The sequence below is a fragment of the Cydia pomonella genome, chromosome 16 (assembly GCF_033807575.1).
Source record: "Cydia pomonella isolate Wapato2018A chromosome 16, ilCydPomo1, whole genome shotgun sequence".
Classification (NCBI taxonomy): Eukaryota; Metazoa; Arthropoda; class Insecta; order Lepidoptera; family Tortricidae; genus Cydia; species Cydia pomonella.
In genome coordinates, this window is record NC_084718.1 from 16,725,629 (window position 1) to 16,740,142 (window position 14,514).

Genomic DNA, 14,514 nt, shown 5'->3' on the forward strand with positions numbered 1-14,514 from the left:
CGTTTTCTTTTGTTGAACAGCATAAGCAAGGCATACGAAGAGGTGTCACCTGCACCCGAGAACCACGCCAAATCCACCATAGCAACCAAGCTGGCTGCGCTCACGCATAAAGCACAGAACTTCGTAAGTACCAAATTCGTGAAATTTCATTATTGGGTCGTGACCTCATGCTAGTCACAAAGCTAGAGCCGAAAAAAGAAAGGTTGCAAGGAGTTGAGGGAAAAGCTCGTAATTTTTCTTATGCCAGTCACCAAAAGTGTTCTCATGTCAAGAGGTCGTGTCATGAGAATGTTTGAGAAAACATGGGTTTAGTATAGACATCGTAGAAAATGCCTTAATAAACATCGTCATAACATTATCATAAACAACAAGGTGAAAACGTTCGATATAACCGGTTTCTTTTACTGTGGATATTACTGGACATTACAAATGTACATATTTACAGTAGACATCACAAAGTACATTATTTTGAGACTTTCATGTTATAATTTTTAAGAAGTACCTAGTAGGCTATAACGATAAAGTAAGAAAATTCTATTGTCCACAGAAAAACCGCATTATATTAACTCAAACTACAAAAGTTGCGGTCGTATTCCTGGAGAAAGAAATGATCTTTAGGTGTCAAATTTGCTGCTAGATTTTTTCGCACTAGTACTTTTCGGGTCTTAATAAGGAGTCTAGACGCGTAAAATACTGCTCTGTTGCTGCTACGAATACAACTACAGAGCTATCTATTGATCCTGTTTGTAGATAACATAAGTACATTATTCTCTCCACCAGGCCAGCCGCCTCTCCTCAGCCGCCGGCAGCCGCCGCGCCTCCGTCACGGAAGAGACCACCATCGTGCAAGCCTCCGCCTCCTCCGGCGTGTCCTCCGGCGGCAGCTCCGGCGACGAGGCGCCCCCGCCGCCGCCGCCTCCACCGCCACCAGCTGTGTTGGAAGAACCAGCGTTGAAGCCGTCGGAATTGCGTAGCAGGCTGGGTAAGTGGAAAAATAATCGAGCAGAAATACAGCAAATGCAACTACGCTGTTAACAGCGACTAAAGAGTAAGTACCAGGACTTCAAGAGTACACAAGAAAATCAGACTAGGTTGTAGGTAGTCTTACGTGTACGAGGAGCCGGCGTTGAAACCGTCGGAATTAAGAGGCAGACTGAGTAAGTAAATTAAGGAAAACTGTTTTAAAAAGTGACTAAGATGTTGAGATACATACGTAAGTCGTAAGTATATAAGTGAATTATGAATCGCTGTCAAGAGAGCAGGCGATGACATCGTCGGAATTGAGACGCAGGCTGAGTTACTTGAGAAATTGTGTGGTAAGAATAAAGCAGGCACCTTAGGCACCTACGCATAAAGCGAGATTAGGCACATTAGAGCGAGAACCACTAGCTTTATTTTTATTTTTTATTATAGTGCGACGCAATGTAGTGGTAAGACTTAAGATACATTTTACATTGTGTAGCAAAAATAACGTCCATGCAAGTTTTGACTATAGGATGCATCTATGCATCCAATAGTCAAAATTACAGACTGAGGTATGAGGTATGTATGTATAAGACATATAAAAGCATGAATCGAATAAGTCAACATCACCGAAGACACCATCGTCCAAGCCTCCTCAAATAGTCCATGACCTGTTATGACACTGGTTACCATTCCCAGTCGGATCTTTCCAAGTTGAAAGAGCGACTTTGTGAGTTTTTCGTTGATGCCGGGCATGGCCTGTTTGGCCTGTATACATTCAGTCTGGTTTAGCCAGTATGCTCTACGTTGTTTCCCTGTACGTGCTAGCAGCAGTGAGCGTACCTTGCTAATAGGGTATCGGGAGAACCGGTGCTGGGACAATCGCCTCCGCACTTGATCCCTGCCTGGCAAGCTCGTCCGCAGCGTCGTTACCCCGGGATACACTGTATCCCTTGATCCATTGAAGGGTGGGCTTGTTACTCGTATTATGACATAACCCGCTAGTCGTTCATCGCATACATGTATTAGTTTTGATGTAACAATATGGCTTTTTAGAGCCAATAAGACTGCTTTACTGTCGGAAAATATGCGTATGGAGGTTCCTTCTTGCAGTGATGTCAGCCGCCGCGTTTATGATGCTCAATCACTCAGCTTCAAATACCGAGTTATGGACTCCTAGCGGAGTGGTGATGTTCGAGTCTTCTGAGATTCATTGTTATTAAATTGTTATTTTTAACAAATAAAAGTAACAATGAGTTCGATCAAACATAAAATTACGCACTTTTAGCTTTCATATTTTTAGCTTTTGTTCAAATGGTGCGTTTAACATCTATGTTCGTGATTTTTTTCTTAAGAGCGAAAGTGGTTTAATCAAAATCAGGTATCGAATCGATAAAGTAATAGAGAAAGGCTTCAAGATTCCGATGTATGTTTTTGGCAACCGTTTTATAATATAAAAAAAGTGCAACGGTTTTTCAAAAACTCTGCTGGCTAAACTCAAAGTAGGCTAAAAGTGCAATTCACCGTAAATGCAGTTTAAATATTACAAATATGTCAAATATATTAAACTAGACTTATAAAACTGACTTTCTAAGAAAACGTAGTTTATACTGGCCGCAGGTACGTTTCAGACATAATTCCGTACAACATACGAGTATAATGTACTTACTAATTATTAAGCCTGCACCGCGAAACAGTTGTTAAAATAATTATATGTTGTTAATAAAAGAGATAAAATCAGTAACATTTGTATCTGATGTGAAGGAGGCTGGACATGTTATTTACGTAACCAAATTAAAAAAAAAATCTCAAAATGCGTAATTCTAACATGTCATGCTCGCTTAAGTCTTTGCTTACGGTAGCGTCGTTGATCGGGTCGCCACTTTCCCTAATGAATGTTGAGGGAGGCGATGGCACAGAATCAGGGACTCAGGGACGAATCATGCTGTCCATTTCTAAAGTATGGCACTATCCTTATCGGCTATTTAGGGTTGTCAAAATTCTAGTGGTTATCTTATCTGTGGTCGTGCACGCATAAGGACGTCAAGTTGTGCCAACCCTAATAATTGCTCGGTGCAATGCTGAGCCGAGAATGACCGAAAGGAGGAGTGTCGCCCCACTGGCGATGGCTGAGATATGCGACGCGTCATTCTCGTGAATGGGTGCTGTTTGTGAAGACCGGTCTGTTTAAGCTTACACGGGCTACATATTATGTTATGTATTATGTATGAGTGGCATTAACGTGAGAAACTTCATTCCGTTCTTGTCTGTTTGTATGATATAATTTTTTGTCTTTTAATTCTTTATATAAGAATTCAAGTCTTGAAGACCCTTTACACCTCGAAGGATAATTTTAATAATCGTTTTTAGGGTTCCGTAGCCAAATGGCAAAAAACGGAACCCTAATAGATTCGTCATGTCCGTCTGTCTGTCCGATTATGTCACAGCCACTTTTTTCCGAAACTATAAGAGCTATACTGTTCAAACTTAGTAAGTGGATATATTCTATGAACCGCATTAAGATGTTCACACAAAAATAGAAACAAAACAATAAATTTTGGGGGTTCTCCATACTTAGAACTGAAACTCAAAAAATCTTTTTTCATCAAACCCATACGTGTGGGGTATCTATGGATAGGTCTTCAAAAATGATATTGAGGTTTCTAATATAATTTTTTTCTAAAATGAATAGTTTGCGCGAGAGACACTTCCAAAGTGGTAAAATGTGTGTCCAAAGTGGTAAAATGTTGAACAAGATCTAGTAAGTAGATTTTTTTTAATACGTCATAAATGGTACGGAACCCTTCATGCGCGAGTCCGACTCGCACTTGGCCGCTTTTTTTTATTATATTTTATCTCTGACACTTAGAGACTTTTACATCTCTAAAGAATTTTAGTATTTGTTGTTTGTAACTTTTTATCATAGTTTTTTGTGTAATTCGACATTTAGAGACTGTGTACATCTCTAATAAAGTATCAAATATTTCATTGATTTCATATTAGTACCTAATTGTATTTTGTAATTTTTGGAAATTTTTATAGCTTGTAAAAATTTGACATGTAAAAGGGCCCCTGTGGCCTAATTCCTGAATAACTGATTTATGTTCATACATCGCACTCGAGGAGGCATTTTGCGGGCATCTCAGTGAATAACATTCAAAGATTCAAAAAAAAATTCACCACACCAACTGGTTTGTTTGATGTTCTCTCTTTCTCTTGATTATTTAAAAAAGAATGAGAAAGTTGCATTTTATCCACATGTGGGGCAAAGTAATCAGATGCAAATTTTGAGTGGTTTCCTTATGTTAGCTAGTGGAATAGACTTGTAAATGTTAGTTTAGAATTAAACATTTTATATTACATTCATTTCGATTTGATTTGGTTTGATTTTTTTGGTATTTCATAGTTAGTATTGTCCTCACGATGGTGTGGTGAAAAATTGTGTTTCACTCGGAGGCAGAGTTTGTTTACCCTCGTGCCTTGAAACTCTCTTAACGCTCAAGTTTCCACTTCTCGAACCACTCGCTACACGTGGTTCAATCTTGGAATCTTTCGCTTCCTCGGATATCAATATTAGCACGAGCTGTTAAACAACAACTTTGCCCCCTTGTAAAACAAATAACTATATTTGCATAGAATACTGTTATGAGAAGGTATTACAAAATTAAAGAAATCCGTGCATTCAGTCTGCACGCAGGCGTGCAAATATTGTAAATAACAGTTAATATTATTGTATCCCCTTGAATTTCATGGGCCTACAAATCCCGGTCTTTTGATATGCTTGCGTGGGGATATAGATCCAACACGTAGAGGCTCCTTGGAGAGCTTTAATGTCATGTAGAACGATTGCTGAAACCCGTCCACAGGTGCAACAATAGACACCCATGATCCGGTCGCAGCAGGCATTGGGAATATTGTAGAAAACGTGAACAGTATAACGGTCTATGGATTGAAGTTTGGGAGGACAATGAGAATGGGTTATTGCAGAGACGTCCGGACACCTGCCATAACAATGTTTTCACTAGTTACCGAGGCAGGCGGTGACTCGCCGCCCACTATAGATGGGCCCCTGAAACTGCCGTCGTGAAGACGACCAGGAGCAACACCGGTGTGGACGGCTCAGGGGTGTCGAGAGGTGTACAGCAGGTAATATTATTATTATTATTTTTTGCAAATAAATCAATAAATTTCGAGTTGAATAAGGTACAGTTCTTACAAGTATCTTTTGGACAGGTTTAATTAAACATATTTACGAAATGTGTTTTTACCGTATTTTTATTTCCTAAAAGTTACCAACCAAGTAAATTAATGTGCTAAACTTCAAAAAAATGTCTATACATACATTTGTGATAGCTACTCCATATAAAAATCAACTCTCAGAGCTCCTCTACACGATGACCCAGCGTACGCCAGTCTAAGGGACGCAGTTATGCGGTGAAATTAGATAGCAATATCATTTGCTCCTTCTAACGCATAAATGCGTCCCTAGGACTGGCCTACGCTGGGCCTTCGTGTAGATGAGCCATCATAGGGACCACCATGCGTCATTATGGTTAAATCCCAGGATACAAATAGTTAGTGCAAATACCTTATTCTGACAACTCGAAAGTTTATTAATTTATTTGCACTCGTTACGAACTGACGTGCCAGCAAAATGCCTCCTCGAGTACGGTGTATTATGCTTGATATGTGATGTTTGAATACGACTAGGGATATTGCCTATTTGTTCTTAAAAAATAATCCATGTTTAATAGGTTAAATACATCATTTATTCATTGAATTAGGCATATGTGTAATCTTAGACAATTCGGGCTTACGCCTCGCTTTTTGGCAGCACAAAAATACCTTGGTAAAATTGAAAATAATATTTTTAGGTTTTTTGTTACTTAGTATTAAAACAATGTTATGTCTTCAAAATATTCTTCTTTAGCTTTGATATACAAACGCAAACGTTTGGTAAAAACGTCGCAGCAAAAAATGTCAACGTATTTTTGGGCCTGATGGCTTCCCTTTTGCCCACTTAAATTATTTAAGTGCGATTCAAGGATGTTAAAGAAAAAATAAATAAACAATAGTAATCGAATTAACCTCGTTTTCAAGCAAAAGGTACCACATTGTCGCTTGCCATAAGGACGCTCTCACAGGTTATTCGTATAAAGATACAAGCAAATTTCGTCATTATGGTAAGCAACAATGCCTTCTGCTTGAAAACGTCACATTTTTTGTAATTTTTTGATGACTTTCCGAATATTACCTAAGAATTATGCAAACCTGCGGCAACAAATTACGCTACATTATATTGTAAATTATTTACCATCCAATAAGCTTTTAAACGGTATGTATAATAATAAGGAATCTGTACGCATAACTTTTTTATCAATAAAAACCTTTGTGATAAAACTTATAACCAGCGTTGGCAGCATGGTTCCATTTTTATCACTTTCCACTATGTCCGTCACTTTCGCGCTTACATACTTGTTAGAACGTGACAGGCATATGGTGACAAATAATAATGACCATCTTAAGCCCTACTGAGTAAGTTAGATCTGTGGTGGAAGTTAAGTACACTGCAGATTGTCACACGATAAAAACATCGCAAAATCGTAGAAATCCAGCATTGAAAACGCAAAATAAAAACCGCTTTTTGATGTATTTTGACTAACTTCGACGTATTTGCAATGTAATGAAGAGAAAATACAATTTAAGTGAGCAAGTAATTAACTTAGTTCACTTTCTACGTGTAATGGGCTGTTAGTCTCGGCCTGATTGTACCGTAAGTACAGTCAAAACAATAAAATAATATATGTAAATGATTTTGGCTGAAGCATTAAGTAATGTTCACTTTCCATTTCGTGACGATTTGGAAACTGATCGGATAAACAAATAAAGATGATTCAACGAATGATACAGTGTGTACTTTTGATAAAATCGCAAACTTAAACTAGACGTGGGTTTTAGTGCTCTAACATAATTCTGAGAGATTTTTTAAATTTAGTCTTAACTACTTACCAGAGCATAATTATTTTGCTGAGCTCTGAGGTATACAATTTAAGTGAGTAAGTAATAAGTTTGACATGATGCCAACGGCCACTTTCTATCACCGCACCGCTCGCCGTCGGTAGGGAGTTCACCCTCACACCTTAGAACCTAAATGGTCGCGTACTGTGCGGTTCAAGAGGAATTTCCTCCCGCGGACGCTCCGGCTGTGGAATGAGCACCCTTCCGAGGTTTTCCCGAGGGTCTACAGTATGGGGTTCTTCAAAAAAGGAGTGTACAGGTTTTTAAAGGGTCGGCAACGCGCATGTAACACCACTGGAGTTGCAGGCGTCGATAGGCTGCGGTGACTGCTTACCATCAGGCGGGCCGTATGCTTGTTTGCCACCGTCGTGATAAAAAAAAAAAATTTTGAATATGTTTCGAGCGGCAAAATGTAAGTCGTACATCAAGGTTACTTGTGACGTCGCGTCGTTAAATGTGATGTTTTAAGTTAAAACAAAGTAGTGATATTATCCTGTATTGCTTGCTGAATTATTTTATATGGAAAAATAAAAGTCGTCCATTTTATTTATAAAAACTATGAAAGTGTATTCATTAAAGCCTTAACTAACTACCCTTTGATTATTCGGTCTTATCAAAAATAAACGTTGTATAAATAAATAAAATGTTGGAAAATCTTTCACAAATTGACCTAGTTTCACAGTAAGCTCAATAAGGCCTGTGTGCTACTAGATGACGATATTTATCATCAACTTCAAATGGTCGAAAAATGCCGTCAATGGAACGCCCCATATACAAACATATTCAGTTTACGTCTTAGTAAAAGCTATTGGAACTAATTAATTTGCAAGACACTGACAACGCATTGCAGTATTGCTAGTAATAAATTAGGCGCGCTTCGATTAAAGTCTGCACTGAAACCTAGCTCGATTGTCGAATAGTTTGGAGTGATCTAATCCATCTCACATGTAGTCGAGCCAGAGCCAACAATACAATCCGATACAATGAGGGCGACCGTTTTTGAGCTCACCAGATGGCGCCACTGAAGATGTAGGTACAGAAAACAATCCTCAAACATCTGCTATGCTTATTTTAAAAAAAAAAACAATACGTTCTAATATACTCGTACCTACACAAAGGTATTTTAACGTGTAAGTTTGCGTTTTTTCAATCTCATAAAATTTTAGTTGGCACGTTTTTAAAACCACTAACAAATATTGAACTATACATAATATTTGCCATGATTAATTAAAGATGGAGAAATATTTACCACAATTATGAATAAGGAGTGAATATTCGCGATTAAAAAAATCTTTCGACCTCCAAACATCAATGATATTTAATCAATTATTTTACTCCCTCGATCTCTTTTATGTAATAGCTTCATAATTCTAATGTAATGTGTTATAGATTTAAATCGAATGTGCTTATAATAATCATTTCACTTATTTATTATAAAAATGCAAGTTGTAAGCTATTCAGCAATGTAATTCCAATTACTACGTAAGGTTGAGCTGTAAGGGTTAATTGTATGCTTCAAATAAATTGAAATTGAAATTGAAAAATTCTATGCTTGTGACTTGTGACATTTTGAAAGCACTAGCACTCTAGCACCCCTAACGGCATAATTAAACGGTAGTCCTCATTCAATTTTCTTTATTGACACCTCACAGAGTTCACAATAAATATACAGAAAGAAAAACAATGACAATTAGATAGAGGTAGCAACAGACGGCCGTATTGTTTAAGATCAAACTCTTCCAGACAACCTTTGGGAAGCGGAGATAAGAAAATTAAAATATGCAAGTAGGTAGGTGGTACCGAGAAAAAATAAAATAAAAAATTCGAACGGAATTAATACCGAACAACATAACATTAATATAAGAATAAGAATAAGAATAATATTTATTTCAAGAATTTGGCATTACAAGACCAGCAGTACATTGATCCCCACACTAGGCTCAGCCTGTCACGTGGGAATCTCAGAGAAGTATCGAAATGGTGCGGTTCTCATTTTAACAGAATACATTATTGTTAAAGCTAAATTAAATTAGTTTTTTTTATTATATGACTAACTATCAAACTAAGCACAAAAACAGTTAAAAAGGTCTCAGTAAGTTGTATGTAAGTGAAAGTGTTTATGTGAGGGTATGTGTGTATATATGTGAGTATGTATCTATGAATATGTGCGTGTGTATAACTACGAAATGTGAGAGAAAACAAAATAAAAGAAAAGTAGCTGTAGAAGTTATTCATCTTTCGGGAGCAGACGCAATTGAATATTGTCGTCTACTACAGTCATTTCAAAATATCCTCTGACTCATCATAGTTCCAAGAAAGTAGTAGGGGTTGGATATGCCTTTTTGCTTCAGTTAAGTTACAGTGCCTTATGTCGCAGATTTTTACTAATTTATTGTATAAATGCGGAAAGAGATAAGCCGAGAATCTCATAGCAAAAGCAGTTTTAACAGGGGGCTTGGGAATTTTGTACACTCTTTTTAGTATCATGTCTTGTAGATTAGGCTGACGACTGACCATATTGTGTACGTAAAGGGAAGCACGCAGTAAAAACAATCTACGAACACTTAACACTTATGAACACACATACATAAATAAGTAGAACCATAAACGTACCTACATAAACATACATATTAAAATAGGTACTTATTAAATAAAGATACAATATAACAGTGTCAATAATTAAAACCATAGAGAAAATAGTACATAGAGTGCTTACTCCATACCTCAGTTTAGTAGTGGGCATCTAGCATCGAGTAACGGAATTATCAGTACCGCTATTTGACATTAGATGTCTCAAGTGTTGCGACTAACGAAAATTGTATTGCTCAACAATTTACAACTAATATTTCAAGCCGAAGGAATTGAAAATAGAGTTCCGATTAATCCGGTTTCAATATTAGCTAAAAATTGTTGAGCATTAGACTTTTCGTTCGTCGCGACATCTATTGTCAAGTAGCAGTACTAATAATTCCGCTACTCCATGCTAGATGTCGACAACAAAAATAATAAGCGTTTTGGTAACAAAACTGATGTAGGGAGTGAGCACTCTATGCTTAATTATTTCTCTCTATGTCAAAACTAAGGAAGAGACGAATTATGTTCCAATTACACTTTTTGTTAAAGCTAAAACTAAATCAATACCGCTGAAAGAATAGAAGGAAACACAATATGTGATGGAATAAACCTATCTAGTCTGTTATGGCCAGTTATGATATGCCGCGAGAAACTTTGCGTACTTATTTATAAAACTAAAAAGCTTGTAATAATATAAAACAAAAGTTTTTTTTTTAATAAAAGCTTTTATTTAAATGCTCTAAAAAGAAGAAAATAAAATTTTCCTTAAAAATTTTAATCATCAACTTATAACAATTTATATGTACATAAAAGCTTGTCGCGCGATTTAATTGTATGAACAAACTAGTACCTCTTTAATTAAGTAACTTGATCTGCTAAGTTTAAATTTTCAAACATTTTAATTTAATTTAATACTTATAGGTACTTAAACTTCGCGACATACATACATTGCAAGTTAAATAATAATTAATTAATAAAAAAGGAGGCAAAACACACCAATGATGTTGGTTTTCACTTGTTAACTTGCCCCGACAAAGAGTTAGAAGAAAACATTAAAATTAACATTAAAACAACATCTAACACGAATCGTAAAACTACGTTCGCAAATAGTACTCTCAGATTTCGCGAAAGCGACTTTCAGCTAGCAAAACTGAAAGCAGATATGTATGTAGATCTAATCTGACTTCCACCGACAGACAGAAATAACAACAATTTAGTCACGGTTCGTTGTCGACGAGGTAACCGTTTAACAGTGCTTCCTAGATTATACGGACTAATTAGCTGGGGTCTTTTCACCCAGACTATTTTGTGACTCTTTTGGTGAAAATTGTAGACTCGGGTATGTCCTTAAACTACGCCCAAAAGAGAGGTATGGGCACTGCGAAAGTCATCTCGCTTAGTGAGATAGGGCACATCACAGCGGATGTCATTCCAGATCTAAAGCCGAGCCCAGCTGGGGAAGTAACCTCCATCTTACAGAAACCGCAGCCAAATGACACTAGACCCTACTCATAGTGTTGTGTTCCTGTCGGTGAGTAAAGTTGCCTGAGCTCAACGAGGGTGCGGGGTGTTAGAGTCGGCAACGCGCATATAACATGTCTGGAGTTGCAGGCGTTCATAGGCTATGGTAACTGCTTACCATCAGACGGGCTGTTTCGTAGGCAGAGTCACCATCGACAGTTACGACTAAGCTAGGAGGCCGATAAATTATAAACTACCTATAGCAAAGTGAATTTGGAATAGATGTGGATTGTCAAAGAAAACTTTGTAGCCACAGTAAATTTACTGCCATTTTCAACACATGATTAAAACTTTTAGAACGCCATACGACTTTGATCCTTATTCTTTCACTGATATGTGTTAAATTTGTTAAATATCAAAAATTGGCGCCATCTTACCGGGCATAACCCAAAGATTGTGGCGCCATCGATTGCCTTTGATCTATTAGATGGCGCCACTTTTGGATACTTTACAAATTAAACATATATCAGTGAAAGGATAAGGATCAAAGTCAAATGGCGTTCTAAAACTTTTGATCATGTGTCGAAAAATGGCAGTGACTACAATGTTTTTTTTTGACAATTCACCTCTTTTTCAATTTCTCTTAGACTGTAGACACTCAGATAAAAGTTCTCAGAAATAGACCACAGGTAAGATAATGACTTGAATTTTGACAAACCCTAAATATCAGAAAGGGACAGCACGATTCGTCCCTGAATCGCTGTCAAACTTCGGTTTTGTAGGAAGTGTCATTTCTGTACGGTAACACTATTATTTATTCTGTGACGCAGCAGACTTACAGCAACAAATCTAACTGCATTCAATGATATTATATTTTATAGGTTATACGCGCTTCAAAATTGTACAGTTTTGTCGTTAGTCGTTGGACTTTAATTATGACGCGCAAGTGACAAACACTGTGGTCTCTTTTTAATTAGGTATTCTTATAATTATACCGCCTCCTTTCGCCTTTTGCGTATGTAAACAATAAACATACTGTGAGTGTGTGCTGCCGTGACGTTGGAAGCATTTTCGCTTGTTATGTTAGAGTATGCTATATCTATAGTTATCAATAATATAATATCATTGCCTGTATTTATTATTATTTAATTAGGATTTTAATTTATAATCTAGTGTCTAAATGCTGCCTTAAGCAGAGTGAAACGGTAGCGGATTGCGCTAGTATATCTGTTTGACGATCTTTGTACCTACTTAAAGTTTCCTTGAATTAGATTTTCGTTTTGTGAGGTGAAACTTTTCAATTGCTTTACAATTTTTGGTACGTGTTAATTAATGCGACTGAATTATTATAGCTTATAGTTTGTGTCATCCACGATGGCGCGCAGATTTGCCAATTCTTATCTTTAATAACATTATATGTAAAGTTGTTGAATCTCATTATAGAGTGAAACTTATTTTGCATTAGGTTTTTTATCCAAGTTTTACAGTTGAAATGAATAGGTACAGTTAATATCTACCGTAGCGTATGAAAAACGCCCCAAAAGCATCTGTTACCCTCGAATACTTTTCTTAAGAGGAATTACGCTAAGGCCCTTTTCCGATTTGAGAATTTTAGGTAAATATCTCCGTCGCGCTGATGGGGGACTCCTAAAATTAGTGCTATAAGGACAAGGACAGCTAAGGAGCAAATCTTGCGTAAAATCTCAGAAATCGAGGTTTAGTTCGCGACGGTTTCCTCTTCCAAGAGCCAACCAATCGTAACGAAATATTGGAAACGGAATGAGAAAGAAATTATTTGTGTCTGGCCGTTTTGATTTTTGCGTTTATTGTTACGTGTGTTGTACGTGCGCGCGCGCACACACACACACACACACACACACACACACACACACACACACACACACACACACACACACACACACACACACACACACACACACACACACACACACAAACACACAAACACACAAACACACACACACACACACACACAAACACACACACACACACACACACACACATGTAATGTGAAATTGTCATTATGTACTATGAAATACAGTTTGCAAATATATACCTAGTTTATTTAGGAAACGGCTATTGTAAACCTCAAGCGGAAGAGCGGGGTTTCCTGACACAGATGTATATATTCATCTACTAGGAAACTCCGGCCATTATATTATAATTGTAATTTATTTGTTACCCAAATAAACATTTTCATTTTCATTTGCATGCTAGGCAAATACTATGGTATACGACGCATTTAGGTATTTGGCTGTTTTAGCGCTTTATAAAGTAACCTAGTTCTTATAAAAACAAGAATATCAAAAAACGTACAAAGACAGATACTGGTAATATTGAACCCAATGAACCGATATAAAAAAAATATTCAGCTGGGGGAGAAATTTCGAGAACATTTGTATGGAAAAATGACCACTAATGTTTCCTCTTAACGGAGATTTATCTGGATAATTTGCTTTCATAAGGATCTGAAACAGTTTAACTGATCTAAATTTAGAGACATGTCTCTTTTTATTATCAGAGAATGGTAGATTACGCTATGTTTGATGTCGACTGTACCTACTCCAAGATCACTCACTATACGCACAGTCGTACAGAAAAAATCATCTAGACTTGACCTTGTGTAAGAGTTTCGCCGTAGATGTTGCAAATTCGAGCAGATTTCTTGATTTTACGTAAACTCCACGAAGGTGCACGAATACAATGTAGATTCACCGGAGCGAAACGTTTCAAACAGTTTTGTCTGATAAATACCTACTTAAACCAATTAGGTTATTAATTAACCTAATTGGTTTAAGTATTTATCAGACAAAAAGTAGCCTACTAAATTTGACAACATTTTGAGAAAAAACGTATCCCGTAGCGGCCGGAGATCTCCGTCCAATATTTTGTGCCCCGTATTTGTTACGCACGGAGATTACCGGCTTTTTATATTTAAAATAAAATAAAGGTGCTTTTCGGCTGCGACAACATCCGTCGTAACAAGTCTGGTGGGTGGGTATGGGGCAACAAACAATTGGCCGGTAATCTCCGGCCTCGGTAGATAAAAGGGTGCTTTTTTTTGACAGTTTGGGAAACGACAGGTTAAGGAAGATAACGTTTCGCTATACCGCAATACAGATAAACTAACTACTTATCTTATTTTGATAGTTAATAATAAACCTAGTCATGTAGGGTAGGTAGGAAAGTAAGATTGTTATTGTTCCTAAGTAGGTAGGAAAGTAAGATTGCATTTCGTATTTCACCTATGTCGTCTAATAAATAGGTAATGTGGTCATTGATTAATAGACATTTAGGTAGATACAACAATATATAAATTGAAAAAACGTGTACCTAGTTCTATTAAGCATGGCGGTCTTTAGTGTCAGAGGCTTGGAGGCCAAGATCCACTTCGGATCGCTCCGCCACAGCAGTAAATAAGTAAGTATACCTAGTTATTAACGTTTTCTAAAATACAGATTTGTAGAAAGTAATAGTGAA

At 37.0% G+C, this 14,514-nt stretch overlaps 1 protein-coding gene across 5 annotated transcripts in view; it reads left to right on the forward strand.

The window, feature by feature from the left end:
- The window catches only part of LOC133526093 (espin), a 223,389-nt gene that overhangs the window by 190,904 nt on the left and 17,971 nt on the right, over nt 1-14,514 (forward strand). For all 5 annotated transcript variants that reach the window (XM_061862545.1, XM_061862548.1, XM_061862546.1 and 2 more), the window contains 2 exons: nt 21-123; nt 781-982. In XM_061862545.1, the coding sequence (XP_061718529.1) occupies nt 21-123; nt 781-982 (305 nt within the window). The remainder of the gene's footprint in view (nt 1-20; nt 124-780; nt 983-14,514) is intronic.